The 20,360-nt window shown below is 34.0% G+C and overlaps 1 protein-coding gene across 5 annotated transcripts in view; it reads right to left on the reverse strand.

The window, feature by feature from the left end:
- The window catches only part of LOC143065428 (putative sodium-coupled neutral amino acid transporter 11), a 52,549-nt gene that overhangs the window by 15,670 nt on the left and 16,519 nt on the right, over positions 1-20,360 (reverse strand). For all 5 annotated transcript variants that reach the window (XM_076238991.1, XM_076238988.1, XM_076238987.1 and 2 more), the window contains 6 exons: positions 8,301-8,375; positions 7,013-7,071; positions 3,617-3,692; positions 2,566-2,631; positions 1,619-1,728; positions 744-820 (listed from right to left, as the gene is read on the reverse strand). In XM_076238991.1, the coding sequence (XP_076095106.1) occupies positions 744-820; positions 1,619-1,728; positions 2,566-2,631; positions 3,617-3,692; positions 7,013-7,071; positions 8,301-8,375 (463 nt within the window). The remainder of the gene's footprint in view (positions 1-743; positions 821-1,618; positions 1,729-2,565; positions 2,632-3,616; positions 3,693-7,012; positions 7,072-8,300; positions 8,376-20,360) is intronic.

Raw genomic sequence — 20,360 nt, forward strand, 5'->3', positions numbered from 1 at the left:
AATAGAGTAAGTGTGTTCGAATAGCTATTTTTTTTACTAAAAGTACTTGACGACAGTCTTTCAAGTTGGATGATGTAAATGCATATCTTCGAAAAATTATATTTTTTTGTGTGTGATAACTAGGGTTTAAAATCTTCAACCACTAAATAAAACTAGACTGCCCTTCCATGAAATATATAATTAGAATTGTTTAAAATGTTTATGAATTTTCGAAAATTCCACCTGACAACCGATCAGACAATAGTTTTAAGTTGAAGCAATGCAGACACGATCATTAACTGATGCTCATTAGCTAGCTTATACATGTGTCTTTTAAAATGCAACTGACATGTCAGGATCGTAATGGTGCTATGTGGATAAATTTATCGGTTTTCAAGAGCAAAATTGGCAGCGCGTCATCCCTACAATGGCTTCCATTTCTACGATTGTGAAAATGAATTGGCGTAATGGGGAGAGAATTTTGACAAAGTAGAATCCTGAATGCACTTTTTCCACGAAAATCTTCCGATATGAAAATCAAAAGACTATAACATTCTACAAAACCAAGCGACATTATGCCCTCCAGAAGGAATACGTCTTAGTTAAAAATTGTCAAGCATTCTGTATTAGGAAGCATTCATATGTATGGTGGTATGGTTCCAATCAATACAGGACCAACTATTAATGTGTGAGTTAAACCACATGAATACTACCATAGCAGTTTAACTTTCAAAGATTAACATTATAGCAGGAAATATACTTACACATCACTAAAGTCTGGAATCCTTATACAAATACACACGATTATGAACACAATTAAAATCATTGCTACAAACGCCCACTGAAATGATAACAATAAATTATACACTTCCAATAATTTTGCTTAAACAAATATACACAACAAAGAACTTATTACAACAATTAAAAACTACAAAAGATCATACTAGCTTAAAATGTTTCAATTAACTTTTAGTTATTTCTGTTTTAGTTAGGAACCGTTGTCCTTGAATTGTAGCACTTAATAAGATAATAGTACAAAATTAGGTTGGGTTGTTAAGGACATACTCGGCTGATTATATACAGATAAATAAAGTTGTTAAGGACATACTCTGCTGATTATATACAGATAAATAACGTTGTTAAGGATATACTCGGCTGATTATATACAGATAAATAACAATCATTGTTTTTGTTTTTCTATGTTTATTTCTGTTTTATTCTATTTTGTCTTTTATCAAGTATATTTTATTTTCAAACATATACTAGTAAAGTAAAACATAAACATGTAAATGATACCACTCTAAATGACATAGTATTTTGTAAATAATTGTTTAAATATTGTAGAAAATTTAAGATGTTTCCTAGAAATGCATTTCACCAATCAAACTGTTATGTATTTCACTTGAGATATTATTAGATCATTAGTCCATTAACGCTATTGATATAGATATAAGAAGATGTAGTATGAGTGACAATAAAACAACTCTCCATTCAAGTCACAATTTGTGGAGATAAACCATTATAAGTCAAAGTACGGTCTTCAACACGGAGCCTTGGCTCACACTGAACAGCAAGCTATAAAAGGCCATATATAGTTCATATGTAAGAAGAAGTGATGTCTGAATTCTGTATTATTTACCTTACTGAGCTTGGCTACATCTCTGTAAAGGGATAATGGCAACGTTACAACTAAAGTAGTCAGAAATATACAAAAGTGCCTGTTGACTAGAACTGTGCCTGCGAGATAATCTGTAAATACAAATAGAGCAATACTAATTATAATGCAACTTACGCTTTAAAATGTTGTTCGTCGTTATGGTTTTTCATTTTATCTTCACCAAGAACGCTCATACACAAACATTTAAAAGCTAGAGATGTATAAATACTCAGCAGTGCTAGCAGCCAATTAAACAAAAAATGACATGACGAAAATAGCTAAGTTAAACTTTTCCTGAATGAGTAGGAACCTTAGTTTCCAAGCAACTTTTCAACGGATAATATTATAATAAAGATGCTATTAATATGATATGATACGATTAAAAATTGATCGTAAGAATTGTTGATGTAGATTTTTTGTACATAAAACTTCCTAGAAAATGACAAGAAGAAAATCTGCAAAAGAAGGATGCATTTATCTAAATTATATAACAAACTCTATCAATTATCATTTGTTTAGCCATATATCATACCGTAAGTTGTCTTGTTTTCTTGAATTTAAATTTTATTTTTTGGGGGCTTTTTATAACATATTTTACGGGTTGGGTTCTACTTATTGTTGAAGATCGATGGTTGCTCATTTATGCCTATATCCGTATAATTTGGACTCTAATAGATAGCTGTCTCAATGGAAATCATACAAAATCTCCTTATATTTAGATCTATATTCACCAATTACTTCCTTTAGAAAATTAAATCCGATCTATACTAACATTATTCCGTCTTAGATGATCCAATTATACTCTGCCTGTCACAATAATCTAATAAGGCTATCATTTTATTTTCAGGGAAATATAGAAGTTCTGATTTGATATTTCTTCAATAGACGTAAACAAGATTTCTTAGTGTATACAATGTAAACATATTTACCTCCCCCTACTCGTAAAAAACATTTTGTTATGGTATCTCCTATTATAACCTGGTAACTTATCATAGCTGAAAACACAACAGGAAAAATATTACTTCCAAATTAACATGTACAAAAACAAAACGCATGCATTATTCTATAATTACTTCTATGTTTTTGTAATAGTAAACTATTGTACTTTAAGACAAATTCCCTTGACTGCTGTACCCCTATTTTAGACATTTTTACTCTTTGAGTATGTTTGTTTTGTTCATGCATCGTTGACAATGTAATGGAATTTGATGCGACTGTCATACAAGTGAGAGGTTTAGCTAGCTATAAAACCAGGTTCAATCCAACATTTTCTACATTAGAAAATGCCTGTACCAAGTCAGGAATATGACAGTTGTTATCCATTCGTTTGATGTGTTTGGACTTTTGATTTTGCCTTTTGATTTTTGATTTTCCTTTTTGAATTTTCCTCGGAGTTCAGTATTTTTGTGTTTTTACTTTTCCCTTTTTCACGAAATGTGGAACAACTGACATGACAATATTAAATTTTTTAGTTTCTTTGCTGACTAACTGGATTTGATATCATTAAACGTGGCTTTTTCTATGTCTAAACATAATATAATTAGGCGTTTTGGAACTTGTAGAACCGGCGGTGGATTTGTTTCCTTTTTGTACTGATAGACCCTACAGTATCTACCACGTGACATCACACTGTCGATTATTTTCTTAAAATATCCGACACATTATGTTGGTGTGGTACACTGGTAGTCTCAACCAGCATTAGTTAACTAGAAAAACTCGATCATTTCTTTTCCATGTGTTGTTATAGCATCAACAATCCTGAAATACTCAGTGCCAGCATTGGTTATATCATAAATTTTGAGAATATAGATATAATATGTCTGACTCATGGGAGATTAATCGCAAACTTTAAGACATTATTTCATCCCTTCAGGTTTCAGCTCATCTACTATTTTGTTTTTGGTGTGCTTGAAAAGTTTTATTTTTATAAATATGGTTTGAGAAACAACAAACGAGATACAAACAAGTCATTTTAGTTACCTATAAATGGATAAAGGAATTGTAAGACAGTTAACAAATAAAATCCAGGTCTCCCAAAAGCCACCAGAACAACATCCTGTAATAAAACAGTTCAAAGTTAATATTGTCCAACTAAATACTATTTCATACTTTTACCAATATAGATTAATGCTATTGTTTTTGAGAAGATCTCGTTAACTTCACTTTAGACCATTCCTATCAGAAATTGCATAAATATCATACTTTTAATGGTCCCTCAAAATATGTCAAGCTGTTGGTTAAATGTCAACAACTGTGCAAGAAAAGGATTTGAAGTAACAGGAATTTAATCTTTAGAACTATCGACAAGTATCATTTGGTTTAATCTCTTTACATAAATACCCAAAATTGATTTTGCGGAGAAGGGTCATACAAAGGTATTGCATAGATAGAACAAACTCCTACGCTTTGTAATACGATATTGTTGTTAAGGGTCAGTTGTAGTTTATTGGTGTTCAAATCTCATTGATTCATTTTGGATTTACAAATTATGATAAAAAAAAACTGAAATATGTCTTCTACAATTTTAACCTTACTGAATCTTAAAACAAAGTAAATTGTCTAAATCAAACAAGACACCGACATATAAAAAAAACCAAAAGAGATGAATTCAAATCTACGTCTAGGATAGTGACAAAACTTAAACAAATATCAATGATATAAAAATCCTATCAGATTATCGATAAAAACACATCTTGTCCTTCCAAAACCATAATATAAAAGTAATACAGTATAATGCTAATTAATTGACTGGATAATGTGAATGGCTGGAAGGCTCAATTAATGGTAGACATGTCTGTAGATCGAAAAGTCTCTTATGTTAACTTAATCACTTGACACTAGATGTAGACGGTGTATAGGGGTAATATATATCTCCATGTTAACTAAATCATTTGACACTAGATGTAAGGCGAAGTATGAGGGTAATCTATATATCCATGTGATAAGAAACTGACACTAATGTGAATAAAACGGGAAAAGCAAATTGATGATATATACAAATTGATTGGAATCCTGTTGGTATTATACACTCAATATTTCCCTAGAGGATACGATGCTTACAGCTCAGACAACAAATAAGTCCGGAATGAAAAATGATACAATGTAGTAATTGCAAGTGTTTTCAAATGGCAGAGAATATCAATGTATGAGATTATGATATAAAAGATGAATAATAGTAGTATATCAGTGAATATAATAATGTTGGACTTCAGCGGTTTTCCATTTGTAATAATTACGTTATTTTCCATCTACGACCAAAACATGTTTCAACTTTTTTAAATAGTAAGATTAATATGCAAATAAACAGTGTTTTATTTTCGATTTTGCTCATAAATTGTTTAAGAAATAGTTCCTATAATGAAAACGTTTTATATGAAAAAGACGAACAAATTCTTAAAACACTGCATAGAATACTGAAGACCAGGGATGAACCCATGTCCTCTGGATGATAAAACATCTGCCATTAACGTCTAAATTCTCCAGGTAGACAAACCATATACGGCTATTGATGAGGTTCTTGATTTGTTCGGTTTTTTTCAAAACAAGCTAATAACGGCATAAAAATAAAAAAGATTACACAACATTTAAAAAAACAAGGCTGAGTAACGACATACAATTTTTGTAGATTTTTGGAACACATCTGTTGTCATTTGTGAAACAATTATTCCAGCGGTCAACCAACTCATAACTGTCAACTTGTTGACATCAGGTTATTCGTGTCATTATACGATTTTGTTTGCACTGTGAATTCTATGAAGTTCCAACGCAAATCAAAGAACATTGCACTTCATACAATGATACTGATTAATGCATTCAATCAATTACAGTTAATGTCATTATATGGTATTGAAGATAAAACCTAATAATTCGTGAGTTCAGATTTGTTTTACGATAATTAAAGGAATAAAATGAAACAATCAATACAAATTTGCTATTTGCTGAAAAATAGGTTAACTTGATGCGCACTTTCACGTTTTTACTACCAGTCTTTAAAAATAGAAAAATCATGATGGAGCAATTGCATTATAGTCATTAGAGAAAAAAAAAGGTACATGTTATCGCATAATAACACGGAACCGTTACTCAAATTCCTTCAAACATCTTACATTATCTCTCCTATTTATGGTCTAATCCGTAATTTTCTTTTGTACTTTGATAATTTTTGTTTGAAATGTTCAATACACTTATAAGGATCCCGATTTCCTGGCATGTAGTCTAGTATCCATCAGACGACAAGTGACAATTGATAAAACAAAGTTATTTAACAAAACACCTGCGCGTGTACGAGGTGATAAAGACATGAACTGGCGCAGTGATTGTGCAACAGAAGTTTCAAATCTTGTTCTATACCAGGGATACAGTTGTAGTCTTCTGGGTATAAACAAAAAGACTGATGCTGTGGCATGATAGGCAATGACTCAAATATCCAGCATTGATCAAATGCATAGGATATAAACCAACTTTAGATCACTACATGGCTTTTAACAATGAACACAATTTATACCTTGTAGTAAGTTATAAAATTTCATGTATTAAAAAATGTGGGGCAATCAAAAGAATGAACAAACCGATGGGTGCCACATGTTGAGAAGGAATAGTCCCTAATCATATAGTAAAATCAAAAGCTCAAATACATGAAAAGAATGGATAACAAATGTATATTCCGGACTTGGTAAAGACATTTTCTTATGTAAAAAAAAATGGTGGATTGAAGTAGGTTTTATAGCTAGCTAAACCTTTCACTTGTACGAAAGTGGCATCAAATTCCATTATAATAACAACGATGTGTGAACAAAATAAACAGACATAATAGGTAAAAATATCTAAAATATGGGTACAGCTATCAACATTGCACTAATAAGGTTATATAGTTTAGTGTAGAGAGTCGAAAAGTCAAAAGTGTCATTTGATATGAACATCAGCTGGTTATTAATATAAAAGAGTAAATTTGATTTGACCACTTGAAAAAATATTTCCATTTATTCATAAGATTTCTTATAAAACTAAAAATGGGTTCTTTAATTCTAAAATTAGCCAGAGCACTAGTTTAAGGGACAAAAATATTAGTTGTTGGACACTTACATGAAGCCGAGATGAAACTGTATTGGGCGGGTCGTTTTTGTATTTCGATAATCAATACATAGAAGGATACTACATATATTTAGAAGATATCTTGGCTTATTCATGGTAATGCCATGATTGTTCACTAGTTGTCTTTCTGTGAAGTCTTGAATACAAACGACACTATTTGTTATGATCGAATCCTTTTACTGATTTTAAGTTTGTTTGTGATGCATACTGAAATTTCGGCATAGTTTCTGCTGTTCTGTTAATACATCAGCGCAAGATTAAAGTATGTTATAAAAGTATACTCACTTGGTAGGTATCTGTGTTAGATAATCTGCCACCTTGCACTAACAATAGAATAGAGTAATCTGGAAAAAGCAAAGAAAACATTATGTCAACAATCATGTATACACACCATCATTCATTTTGAAACAAAGTTCATTTACCAATCAGTTAATGTATGATGCATTGACAACGTATTTGACTTCTCGACAGATTTTAACAGGTGTGCGATGTGAAAGAAAGACTTAAACATTTCAAAACATCTGAGATCATGGTCCTGATCGGACATTTAACAAAAGTAGATTCTCGTTCTTTTAAAGTACAATGTCACCATTTGGGAGTATGGTTATAAATTATAACGTTACCTAAAATATATGGTGTTTTTGAATTCTTCTATCCAATGAAGATTACCATTTATTTGACATGCATGTTGGTTTCGATATTTATCAGATCGTCTTTGATCTTAGTTGGTTTTCTCGTTTGAATTATTTCACATTTGTTATGTAAGCATTATTTATGTTATAGCTTTTGTTCATTGTCTAAGCCAGTATGGTGATCTATAGTTGCTTACATCTAAGTAATTTTAGTCTTTGATGGATAATTGTATTATTCGTGTCACATCTTCTTATTTTCATGATAAAATACGTTTAGAAAATTTGTTTAGTGGCGTATCCTGTTGACAAAAGAATCCAACAGAGATACATATTTTATGATTAAAAGTTATCAAAGGTACCAGGATTATAAAACAGAACATATTTCTTGTAAGGCTAAATTGTTTCTAAGTCACTTTTCTAATTCTAGTTCTATTGTTATAGAAACAATACGAAAATAACAAACAACTAAGTTGTACTGAAAGAATAAGACATGACCGCGAAGATATCATGACTAGAATCAGTTAGTCAGCTAATCAATAACACCAATGGGTTTTGTCTCACAATGAAACATAAGGTTTATGTCTAACAGCCTTATTCAAAGACATTTACAGCAGAACATAAAAGGAAACGCCAATATTAATGTGATCTATAGATCTTATCCTACCAATAAAGTCATATATTATCAGATTAAGACAGGTTTTATTTTTCTTGACATTAGTTTTGTCGGATACAACCATTTGTTCTGTAAAGTATGAAGTTTTAGTTTTAATCAGTTCTTACCACTCTAGCTGTTATAACAGCAAATCACCTCTAAAGATTTATTTCCAACACAAAACCTGTGGTTATTTTAGTTGTGATTTCAACTTTTATCTGCCTCATTTTACCTGCTTAACACCCTAAAAGTTTCAATAAATCTTCATGACACAAAATGTTTATCTTACCTGTGATAACAGCAACTAAAATCAGCAAAAATGTTCCAAATAAAAAACCTGACTGCTTCAGTGCATATGGTATTCCTGCAAAATATAAAACAGAATCAATTCAGGGGATTTGCATCTTGGTCGTGCAATGATATGATGTCTGTCTGAGTATCATATTTTGTTAGTTTTTTCCCCACCATATTAAATGGAAATTTGGAATTCATCATACAATAACACTGGACTGCAAATGTTAAAGGTTGATATATAATCTTGATTTATACACATTCTTTAAAAAGTGTTTGTGTTTTTTAGTGATTAAGATAATAACACAACGTTGAATGCTGTACCCCTATTTGTGACATTTTTACTTATAATGTCTGTTTGTTTTATTCACACATCGTTGTCAATATAATGGAATTTTATCCGACTATTATACAAATGAAAGGTTTAGCTAGCTGTAAAACCAGGTTTAATCCACCATTTTCTTCTTATGAAATGCCTTACCAAGTCAGGAATATAAGAGTTGTTATCCTTCCGTTTGATGTGTGTGAGCTTTTGGTTTAGGCATTGAATAACGGACTTTCCGTTTTTAATTTGACTCGGAGTTCAGTATTTTTGTGATTTCACTTTTTTGTGCATTTGAGCATTAAGGTTAAAAACCAGTTAAACCCCTAAGCATATCAATGTGGTTTTTTAACATCAAGAACATTATCGACTGTCAACAATATTGGACTTAATACATAATTTTCAAATTATACAGATTTTCGTTTATTTAGCTTATTTTCAATATTAATCATCTTAAGAATTCCATCCACCTTCTTTCATCAGACAACTTTCTTTGTGTGTTTTGGGACGTTGTTCACTACGCTCTACCTTTTCTTTTATAAATACAGGAGTAATAGTATATCGCTGCTCAGTATTTATAAATTGATAACGCGAAAAACAAATCCGGGACACAAACCAAAACCTAGGGAAACACATCAACTATAAGAGGAACAAAACGAAACAGCAGACACAGTGAACTGCAACAAAAACAATCGAAAACATGCAACGAAACGAACTTTTGGATAACAATTGCCATCGTCCTGACTTAGTGCAGGACAGTTTAAGAAAAAAGTTTATGACAGTCAGAGAACACAACAATAAAAGTATAATATGTGCGTCACACACGAACACAAACGTATCGATAAAAACGGGATTGATTTGTAAGGGTGATATTTTATGTATTCTGGTTCAATTACAAAACGTCAATCCTGGTATCGTTGATGGGTTTATATCTAACCATGACAAAATATTAAAATGGAACTGTGTATGTTATTTGGTGTAATTATGTGTATGTTCCGCGTCGGTTTTTCTTCTAAATCAAAACTGTGTATAAACAAAACAATCCTGCGCACATAGTTGTTATAGTTGCTTTCATGCTATTTTTGTACACACCATTGTATGTCCCACATTGAATCAAACATTCAAGGCTGAAATAATCCAATAGTCACACGATCAATGGAATTAGATACTATATTATATTGAAATTACTAATGGAGACTACTTTATTTGACAGTGTCTGATATTAATCTGAATATGACAGTAGTTATCCATTTATTTCACTTGTTTTTCGATATCACTTGTAAATTTATATCGGCATCCAGGGAATTCAGTCGTATCTAATATTTCTTCCTCTTAATTAAAAATGTCTATCGTAAATGAGAATAACCGACGACAACGAAAAACACTCTTAAAAAACACAGATGACATATTGTTTGTGTAATTGGTTCTTGGTAAATAAGACCTGATAAATATAAAAAAATGTGTGTATTTTGAGTTTATATTTCAACAATCAATCATATAGTGTTGTCAATACATTGATGAAGTTTGCATCACAATATCCTTCAAGGACATGACACTTGATAATAATATAGATATACGTGTGTACAATCAATACAGGACAAGACATAGAGGACAATTTGAATCATAATAGTATTGCGAACAGTAATAATCATAAAACATATGCCGGTGAATAAGTATATTTTCAATTATAAAAGCTTAGTTGAACTGGCTCCTTGCATTTTGTTATAAATGTCAAGATTTATTGAAGTTTTTTTGAAGCTTCGACGTTGTGGATGTAGAAATGAGTTATATACCCTTTTCTAACTGTAAAAGAGGAACGAAAGATACCAAAGGGACAGTCAAACTCATAAATCGAAAATACACTGACAACGCCATGGCTAATAAACAGCTGCGCCATGAGCGCATGATACGCCCTACGTCTTGTGTGGAAGTTTTATGCAATAACCATCAATAGTCAAAAACCCTCCCCCTTTTTTACAAAATACTCAATATCTCAAAAATGAAATTTTGAATCATCACCAAAAAGTATACAGATATAAAGATTAATATAACTAAGAAGTGTGTAAAGTGCCGTAACTCAAAAAGTTTAAATCTTATTTTCACCAAAAGGTATACAGATCATTTGACCATTATAAGAAACAACTATATTAAGTTTCATGAAATTTGGATAAGTCGTTCTCAAGTTACGGTGCGACATGTTTACGTCGGACAGACAGACGGACAGATGGACAGACAGACGGACGAACACAGTACATTTGTATACCATAATACGTCCTGTCGTCAAAATTTTGACGGGCGTATAAAAATGAAAAAGACAAACAGACAAACAATAGTACACATGATACAACATAGAAAACCAAAGAATAAACAACACAAACCCCACCAAAAACTAGGGGTGATCTCAGGTGCTCCGGAAGAGTAGGCAGATCCTGCTCCACAGGTGGCACCCGTCGTGTGACCGCCATATAACATTCTATTTAAAAACATTTGTCTCTGTGAGAGACCAATTTGATATCCTGCCAAAACCAACTTTGGCACCAAAACAACATGAATATCTAGTAGTCTTTATCGATAAATCACTATTTAAAAATAAATTGAACATGAATATGATCAAAAGGTTTAAAATATTTTTTTCTGAAAAAGACAAGTCGTCAATGAAAGCTTTAGTTATATTTCGTGATTGCAATTTTTCGAGGAGCACATTTTCTTTTCCAATAAAATTGGACCCAAATTTTACAGTACTAACATTTTTCTAAAACGTTCATGACAATAAATTTTATTATCAGTCAGTGGAGACGAACACGTCTCAAATGAATTTATTGAATGTGGTCTATTTGATCATTTCGTTGATGAATATTGTAATGCTCTTTTTAGATGAACAGTTTGATCCATCACAGACATATTATGTCATTGTATCGATTGGTGAAATGATTTAAAACAATCCACCAGACCTGTTCTGCGTGACCTCGTCCCATTATCAGAAATATTTTACTTGTATTACTAATTGTTTGTAGGCAAAAATCAATAAACGGATATTGTAGACTCTTCTCCGGCTGTTTTAACTAAGTCGTCAAACCTAATATTTCATCTATTTGTAACTGGTGTTGGTTGATCAATTTTCTGATCTTTTATCATTTTATGCACATCAATAGACCACATCCAGGAAATTAAGATAATTGTCTTTAAATAATTTTCTTTTCATCGGGTAATTGATGTAGCTAATAAATACTACCGAGTGAGAAAGACATGTTACGATGTACAGTCTGTTTCTGATGTATATATCAAGAGATTTGTTTTTGAGAAAGACTAGTAGGGTGTAATATTCCTGGTGGCCATGCAATTCACTACGCTCCGATACAAAGATTCAAACTCAGATGAGTAGAACTAATGAATACTGTGTCTCGTATTGACCATTGGATATCATCTTTACAGTCGATTATACAAAGACTTTCCTGAACAAGTTTAAAAGACCCTACCAGTTATAATATACAGAGAATTTTGAAATGCCGAGTCATGGGTATGGCAGTTGTTTTCCATTCATTAGATGAGTTTGAGCTTTGGTTTTGCTGTTTGTTGGGAGACTTTCCAATTTTGATTTTACTTGGAGTTCGGTATTTTTATTATTTTACTTTTTAAATACTGTAATAAAATTGAGAAAGGAAATGGGGAATGTGTCAAAGATAGAGAAGTTCTCGCTCGGACACACACTCAATAATCTAGTATAATATAAGAGCATAAACCTTAAGCACGGGGAGGCACTCTACTGTCTCCACACGGCACTAAAGACAAACTTTGTAAAAGATAAAACTGAGAAAGGAAATGGGGAATGTGTCAAAGATAGAGAAGTTATCGCTCGGACAGACACTCCATAATCTAGTATAATATAAGAGCATAAACCTTAAGCGTGTACCACAGGATTGTGCATGCGTCTAGTGTGGTAGAGCCATAGGCTTTTTATCACCGCTGGCTAGCCTGCTTGCAGGTGAAAAAGAAAGCCGAGTGAGTAAGTCTTTCTGCCAGTATATAGCATCTGCAATATTCAAGACTTCTGCAATGACTCCACGCGACAGCACACGGTAACTAGGGTCTAGTACCCTAGGCATAATTGTAGAGGATCTCGGAGTAGCAAGGACACCAGAGATGCAGTGTGTAGGCCCACCGGCGTGTGGACATGCCCTAGCACTCATCAACTTTGCCCCAGCTATGGGTAAATAGTCGACCAGATGAGGGTCGTTAACCTTGGTTGGTAACTCATCTATGAGAGTAAACTCTAACTAAACCGGGTAGATCACAACTCGATAGCCATGGTAGGCAACTGATCTATAGGACGGGAACCTAGATGAAAAACCCCTGGTCCTCCTAGGTGGGGGTTAAGCATGAGGCTAATAATCTCATCTTGTAAAAAGACTATTATTACAGAAATCAACGCAAGAAATCAAATTACAGCTGGAAACATTGAGAAGACGAGTTACTTAAATACAAGTAACGATATGGATGCTCAAAGAGAAAGCCTGCAAAGGGAGGCCTTAAGCAGAAATCGTAACCTCATGGATCCAAAGAAAATCATAAAGGTTGATACCTGGAATGTAAGAACAATGTACCAGGTATCAAAAACGGCGCAAGTCATTAAAGAGATGGACAGTTACAACATAGCCATCATGGGAATAAGTGAGTGTAGATGGACAGGATCTTGGAAAACTGTCTCAAGCAACCACACCATCATCTTCTCTGGAAGAGCTGAAGACCAATATAAAGAAGGAGTTGGGCTTATCATGAACAAAGAAAGTGCTCAAAGCTTAATAGAATGGGAGCCAATAAATGAAAGACTCATAAAAGCTCGCTTCAATTTCACCTATGCAAAGACCACGATAATCCAATGTTACTCACCCACAAATGATGCACAAGATGAAGTGAAAGACGCTTATTATGAAGCTTTACAAACACAGATAGTCAAAACACCTCAACATGATGTCCTTCTGATAATTGGTGATCATAATGCCAAGGTTGCTAATGATAACAGCCAACATGAACGATCATTGGGCAGAGAAGTCTTGGAATCATGAATGAAAATGGAGAAAGACTAGCTGACTTTTGCTCAACAAATGGGCTTGTTATTGGAGGTACCTTGTTCAAACACAAAGACATACACAAAATAACATGGAACTCACCAAACAACGGACAAAAATCAGATAGACCATGTTATAATAAACGGCAAATGGAGAAGATCACTTCTTGATACAAGATCATATAGGGGAGCTGATGTAAATAGTGACCATCATCTAATAATAGCAAAAATACGACTCAAATTGAAGAAGGCTGAAAGTATGAAAAGAACAAATAGAAAAATCATAGATACAAAACAACTTTATGATGCAGAAGTTAAAAAGAAATTTTGCATTGAACTTAAGAACAGGTTTAAAGCATTAGAAGATCTCAGTCAGATGGAAGAAATTGATCTAGAAAATAAGTGGGATAACATCAAACAAGTCTACCAAGAGACCGCTGAAAAAACAATTGGATTTCGTAGAAAGAATGATAAACAATGGCTAACACAAGACACCTGGACAATAATTGATGAAAGTCGAAAGCTTAAAGAAAAAGTCCTTAATACCAAGTCACTTAGACTAAAAGAACAGCTGCAGAAAGATTACAACCAAAAGGATAAAGAGGTGAAAAGATCAGCAAGAAAGGATAAAAGAAATTTCATTGAGACACGTGCCGAAGAAGCAGAAAAGGCAGCAAAAAAAAGTGATTTAAATTCGGTATATAAAATAACCAAGGAACTTAGTGGAAAAGCCAGTCAAGTACCACCAGTTAAAAACAAAAATGGTAAATTGTTAACAACTCATGATGAAAAGTACAAACGATGGGTAGAACATTTCAAAAATGTCCTGAACAGACCAGAACCAACAGTACATTTTGACCCAAATGTTGCAAAACACCTATCCTACCTCCATGACAAATATGTTGTTGTCCCCGCAGATAAAGCCCCAAACAACATCGTTTTTGTGTGTAAAACTCATTACATTAACTGCTTGATAAACGAATTAGGTATTGACAATTCACTTGGAAACTCAACATATACCCTCACGACACTTACCAAAGAGGAAATGCTGGATAATCATAGGTCTGTTCTGTGTTCCTTTGGAATTTCAACCAAAGATGAAGAACTGGATCTTTCATACTGTATTGGATACCTAAACTACATAAGTGTCCTTACAAACAACGGTATATTGCTGGGTCTTCCAAGTGCTCCACGAAACCTCTTTCTAAATTATTAACATCCATTTTATCAGCAATCAAAGACGGACTTCAAAGTTATTGTGAAACTGCCTGTTCTAGAGGGGGCGTGAATCAGATGTGGATACTTAAAAATTCCAAAGATCTTTCACAGTACATACAATCTAACTCTCTTTCATCTTGTAACAGTATTAAAACATTTGACTTTTCTACTCTTTACACTAGTATTCCACATTCCAAACTAAGAGACAAATTGAAAGAGTTGGTATTGCTTTGCTTTATAAAAAAGAATGGCCAACGTAGATACAAGTATCTTGTCTTAGGGAGGGATAAATCCTACTTTGTAAAGGACCAATCTGATTCAAACAAAAAATTCTCTGAAACTGATATTATGAAGATGCTTGAATTCTTGATCGACAACATATTTGTTACTTTCGGAGGACGTGTTTTTCAACAGACTGTCGGCATTCCAATGGGAACCAACTGTGTCCCTCTACTTGCCGACTTGTTTCTTTATTATTATGAGGCTGACTTCATGCAGGAACTTCTTAGGAAGAAAGATAAGAAGTTAGCAATATCCTTTAACTCTACTTTCCGTTATATAGATGATGTTCTTTCACTAAATAATTCAAAATTTGGTGACTATGTGTAACGCATCTATCCCATCGAACTAGAGATAAAGGATACCACAGATACAGTTAAGTCGGCCTCATATCTTGACTTACATGTAAATTGACAATGAGGGTCGGTTGAAAACAAAACTTTACGACGAAAGAGATGATTTCAGCTTTCCAATTGTTAACTTTCCATTTTTAAGTAGCAACATTCCAGCAGCACCTGCATACGGGGTATATATCTCCCAATTGATACGATATTTCCGTGCTTGCATTTCCTATCATGATTTTCTTGATAGAGGGTTGCTGCTCACAAGGAAGCTATTAAATCAAGAGTTCCAAATGGTAAAGTTGAAATCATCCCTTCGTAAATTTTACGGACGCCATCACGAGTTGGTTTACCGTTATGGAATAACCGTTTCACAAATGATATCGGATATGTTCCTTACGTCGTAACTACTATCCCCTTCCCTTTCATGAATGTGACCTACCGAATTAGACTATTTACCATATTTGTTATCACATAAGCAACACGACGGGTGCCACATGTGGAGCAGGATCTGCTTACCCTTCCGGAGCACCTGAGATCACCCCTAATTTTTTGGGGGGTTCGTGTTGTTTATTCATAGTTTTCTATGTTGTGTCATGTGTGCTGTTGTTTGTTCGTCTTTTTTCATTTTTAGCCATGGCGTTGTCAGTTTGTTTTAGATTTATGAGATTGACTGTCCCCTTGGTATCTTTCGTCCCTCTTTTGAAGGCATGCAACAACAATGTTAACTTGATATTAATATCAACCCCCCCCCCCCCCATCTAAAGAAGAAATAACAATAGCCATTAAATCCATGAAGACCGGTAAAGCTGAAGGCATAGATAGGATTCAAGCTGAACTTTTAATTTTAAAGGCTGACTTAGTAACTGCAACAGATGCTATGCACAGTCTATTTAATACTATCTGGGAGAAAGACATCATCCCAAAAGACTGGGCAAAAGGTCTTATAGTGAAGCTTCCCAAAAAAGGTGATCTAGGAAATTGCGACAACTGGAGAGGCATCACCCTACTATCAATTCCTAGTAAGGTTTTCTGTCGTATACTCCTCAATAGGATAGATAAAGAACTAGATAGCCTCCTAAGACAAGAACAAGCAGGATTTAGAAAAGGCAAAGGATGCATAGATCAAATCTTTACAATGAAAAACATTGTAGAACAGTCAATAGAATGGAAAACACCACTCTTTGTCAACTTTATTGACTTCAAGAAGGCCTCCGACAGCGTCCATAGAGATACACTCTGGAATTTTTTAAGATCATACGGAGTACCAGACAAGATAGTGACCCTCATTAAAAGCTTATACACAAAATTTGATTGTTCTGTCTTATTAGACAACAAAGAGACAGAATGGTTTGCAGTCGAGTCCGGGGAAAGACAAAGATGCATCATCTCTCCTATCTTATTCCTAGTTGCAATTGATTGGGTAATGAGAAAACCACAATTGATGAGAAAAGAGGAATAACATGGTCTATGTTTACAACACTAGAAGACCTGGATTTTGCAGATGATATTGCCTTATTATCATCTCGGCATGATCATATGCAAGAAAAGACCAACAGACTCAGCCATTTCGCAAGCCAAACCGGACTCCAACTCAACACACAGAAAACAAAGGAAATGAGATTAAACACCTCATCTCAAAGAAAACTAGAGGTTAATGGAAATGAAATTCAAAAAGTTGATAAATTTATTTATTTGGGCAAAGTTATCAGCACTAAAGATTCTACACAGAAGGACATCAAAAACAGATTGGCAAAACCAAGAACACCATTTCAAAAACTAAGGAACATCTGGAGATCAAAACAATACAGCAGAAAAAACAAAAATCAAATTCTACAACAGCAACGTAAAACCTGTTCTTTTGTATGGAAGTGAATGTTAGAGAGTTACGAAAGCAGATATGAGCGCACTTTCTTCATTTCATCACAGATGCCTCCGACAAATTTGCAGAATATTTTGGCCTAATACCATCTCGAACACCAACCTACTAAAAATGACAGAGTCATCCTGTATAATCGACGAGATAACACAGAAGCGCTTCCGGTGGCTTGGACATGTTTTGAGAAAGGAAAACTCAAGCATAACGAAAACAGCCCTTAGATGGACACCACAGGGAAAGAGACCAAGAGGACGCCCCAAAACAACATGGTAGAGGACAATAGAGAATGAATTAAAAGACCTAAAGATGACATGGGGAGAGGCAGAAACAATGGCAAAGAACCGACCAGAGTGGCGAGGACTTGTGTTGACCTTATGCTCAGACCGGAGCGAAGAGGATAAGCAAAAAAACCTTAAGCACGGGGAGGCGCTCTACTGTCTCCACACGGCACAAAAGACAAACTCTGTAAAAAATAAAATTGAGAAAGGAAATGGGGAATGTGCCAAAGATAGTGAAGTTCTCGCTCGGACACACACTCCATAATCTAGTATAATATAAGAGCATAAACCTTAAGCACGGGGAGGCACTCTACTGTCTCCACACGGCACTAAAGAGAAACTCTGTAAAAAAATAAAATTGAGAAAGGAAATGGGGATTGTGTCAAAGATAGAGAAGTTCTCGCTCGGACACACACTCCATAATCTAGTATAATATAAGAGCATAAACCTTAAGCACGGGGAGGCACTCTACTGTCTCCACACGGCACTAGAAACAAACTGTGTAAAAAATAAAATTGAGAAAGGAAATGGGGAATGTGTCAAAGATAGAGAAGTTCTCGCTCGGGCACACAATCCATAATCTAATATAATATAAGAGCATAAACCTTAAGCAGTGTAACCTTTATATGGAAAGATCAGATTGACATTAAGTAGTGTGTTATGTGATTCCCTCAGTTTTTATTTGCATTTTATCTTGATGATTTTTTAAATACTTTTACATTGGTATGAAAAGGTCAGATTGACATTTCTCTTAGTTTTAATTTGTATTTATCTTCATGTGTAATATGATAGATTTGAACCTTTGTGTAAATTACAGTTAACAATTAAATGACGTAATCTGAACGCGATGCTATTTATTTCACCAAGGAGATAATATAGTATTTTACGCTACAACGTTCGACTTAATCAAAAGCCAGTAGTTGTATAGAGATACAATTTGACTATGAATTCTTGAACATGTGACATTGTGGAGTAGTCTATCTGTAAATGTAAACAATATCCCGTTATTAATCAAATTGAGACTGGAAATGGAGAATGTGCAGTGGCGGATCCAGGGGGGGGGGGGGGGGGTTCCGGGGGTGCGCACCCCCCCTTTATTTTTGCCGATCAATGCATTTGTATCGGGACATATGTTTTGCACCCCCCTTTGCCCTGGGTGCCCTGGGTTAGCACCCCCCCTTTCGAAAATTCCTGCATCCGCCCCTGATGTGTCAAAGAGACAACAATTAACCCAACAAAAGAGCAGAATACAGCCGAAGACCATCAATGTGTCTTCACAGCGAGTAACAGTGGTGGATCCAGAAATTTTCATAAGTGGGGCCCACTGACTGACCTAAGAGGGGGCCCGCTCCAGTCACGCTTCAGTGATTCCCTATATAAGCAACCAATTTTTTTCCCAAAAAGGGGGGCGGGCCGCATGCCCCCCCCCCTCCTAAATCCGCCTCTGAGTAAATACCGCATTAAAAGGACTACATTTTTGCAAAAACTATACTATTTAGATAGGCTATTTTGACTTTATAGAATCTTGCAATATTTCTACTTTAAATAATTTATTCAATTACTTGATCTTTAAATTTTTCATTGTCTGGTAAAAACTTTTGACAAGAATATTCAGGTTTGTAAACATTTATCATTATTGTTTTCTCTTTGTTTTTTTTTGCTATCAGTATGTGAGATGTTAGATATGTATATACATGACTTTAAACTGTCATTTTAATGTCACAGATATCAGCTATGAAATATCTAATATTATTTCTGAACCCGGGTGATTCAAATAAAGGATTTGATAATTATTAACAATTTCAGACAAACTGACCCATAACAAACATAAATAAAAGGCTTTTATTTACGACTTTGATTGATAGCAATGCTGTAGATAATCCCGCTGTAACTCGTCTTTATCTAAGAAGTCAGACCCATTCGATTTCCGGCATCTTACGCTACAGGAAATACGGAAACGGTAAAGTAGATTTATCAACCAACTTACTGACTCAATAAATTGCATATGATGTAAAAAGCAAATGAAATACAAGAAACACGACACTATAAAATCTTAATCGTCTAAATGTATTCCGAGGCTTATTTTGAAGTCATTGTCGGGTCTTCTTTGTAGTATTATTATATGTTAAGTTAGAATAACAAGGAACTCCTTAATTATTGTATGTATGAAACAAATCTAGAAATATTCCACCGATCTGAAATAACAACTAATACTTTGAAGGTAAAGATCGAATGCATTATCAAAGGACCGTCGCAATGTACCAACTTAATTAATACATCAAATAGTAATTGTTAAATAACGACAAACATCATGCTGAATCATAGTTTTTGTTTCTATGCAGGTCGTTGGGATGACGTATGTGGGCGTTTGTTATTCTTGCAGTTCAATGTTTTTGTTATTTCAGTTTTTACTTCCTATAGTTAATGTGTTTCCCTCGGTTTTTGAAACCCGACATTGTTTTCGCTTAATCGATTTATGACTATTGAACAAAGGTACAATTTACTTTTGCCGTTATTTAGGTTGCACCCTTGCTTGGTTATTTTTTATATAAATAGCAAGTGATATGTTATATTTCGGTGTATAAAATGTTTCAAATACAATCGTTAAAAATTCGTTGTGCATGGTGTAAAATGATTCAATATTATTCTTGATTTACTGTCATCAGGAACACCCAA

This window comes from Mytilus galloprovincialis, chromosome 2, assembly GCF_965363235.1.
Source record: "Mytilus galloprovincialis chromosome 2, xbMytGall1.hap1.1, whole genome shotgun sequence".
NCBI lineage: Eukaryota > Metazoa > Mollusca > Bivalvia > Mytilida > Mytilidae > Mytilus > Mytilus galloprovincialis.